At 45.4% G+C, this 802-nt stretch overlaps 1 protein-coding gene across 1 annotated transcript in view; it reads right to left on the reverse strand.

Annotated features, from left to right (window-relative positions):
- The window catches only part of ARSB (arylsulfatase B), a gene marked incomplete at its 3' end in the record, with an annotated part of 5786 nt that overhangs the window by 3042 nt on the left and 1942 nt on the right, over positions 1-802 (reverse strand). Inside the window, exon 3 of the mRNA XM_008941320.1 lies at positions 421-607. Within this exon, the coding sequence (XP_008939568.1) occupies positions 421-607 (187 nt within the window). The remainder of the gene's footprint in view (positions 1-420; positions 608-802) is intronic.

The raw sequence follows: 802 nt of genomic DNA on the forward strand, positions 1-802 counted from the left end.
CACAGCCCTAACCCTTGCCAGCACCCAGTGACCATACCCAGAGCCAGCCTGTATCAAGGCTCCTGAATTAAAAGCCTGCTTGGTCCCAGGGTGTGATTTCGCAAGGAGCACCAGCCTATCTATATCTATGCCATCAAAAAGCTCCCAGGCTCCTGCAAGAGGAGGGAAGAAGACATATACACTTAAGTAACAAGCTGCTATATTATGATGCATATATATTAGCTTAATTCAGTTGTGAGACCATGGCCCCAAGCTCCTCAAAGAGTCAAAAGGGATAAACAATCTCAGGGAACAGTTCTTCCCAACTAAAGTTCAGATCAACATTGTCTATCAAGGGCATGTAGCACAGCGAGAAGAAGGGCATTTTTTTTCATAATTTTTAACACTGCATTTATTGCCCATGTTAAATTTAAAGATTACCAAAGTAAGTGTCAAATCCTCTGTGGGTTGGAAGGCATTCTTTTCTGTACATCCCTAAATGCCACTTCCCCACCATGTGAGTAACGTATCCTGCCTCTTGAAGTAGCTCTGGGAGGAGTTTCTCATCCAGCGGCACGCAGCTGGGCTGGCATGGCCAAATTATCTGGTGTTGTAAACCGGTGTGGATCTAGTAAAGAAAAGAAGGATGAGAGATTAGTTACGATGCAGCAATATGTTCTGGTAGGCTACTTCATAAGCAGGTGCAAAAAGGAACACAGCTACAACAGAAGCTAGCTGTAGCTTTACAGGTTCCTGTTTTTGCCACGTAGCACTGAGGAAGATGAGGAGGCCACTGGTGGAGGGCAGGGGTAGCATGGACGAA

Source organism: Merops nubicus, unplaced genomic scaffold, assembly GCF_000691845.1.
Source record: "Merops nubicus isolate BGI_N331 unplaced genomic scaffold, ASM69184v1 scaffold17155, whole genome shotgun sequence".
Lineage (NCBI taxonomy): Eukaryota > Metazoa > Chordata > Aves > Coraciiformes > Meropidae > Merops > Merops nubicus.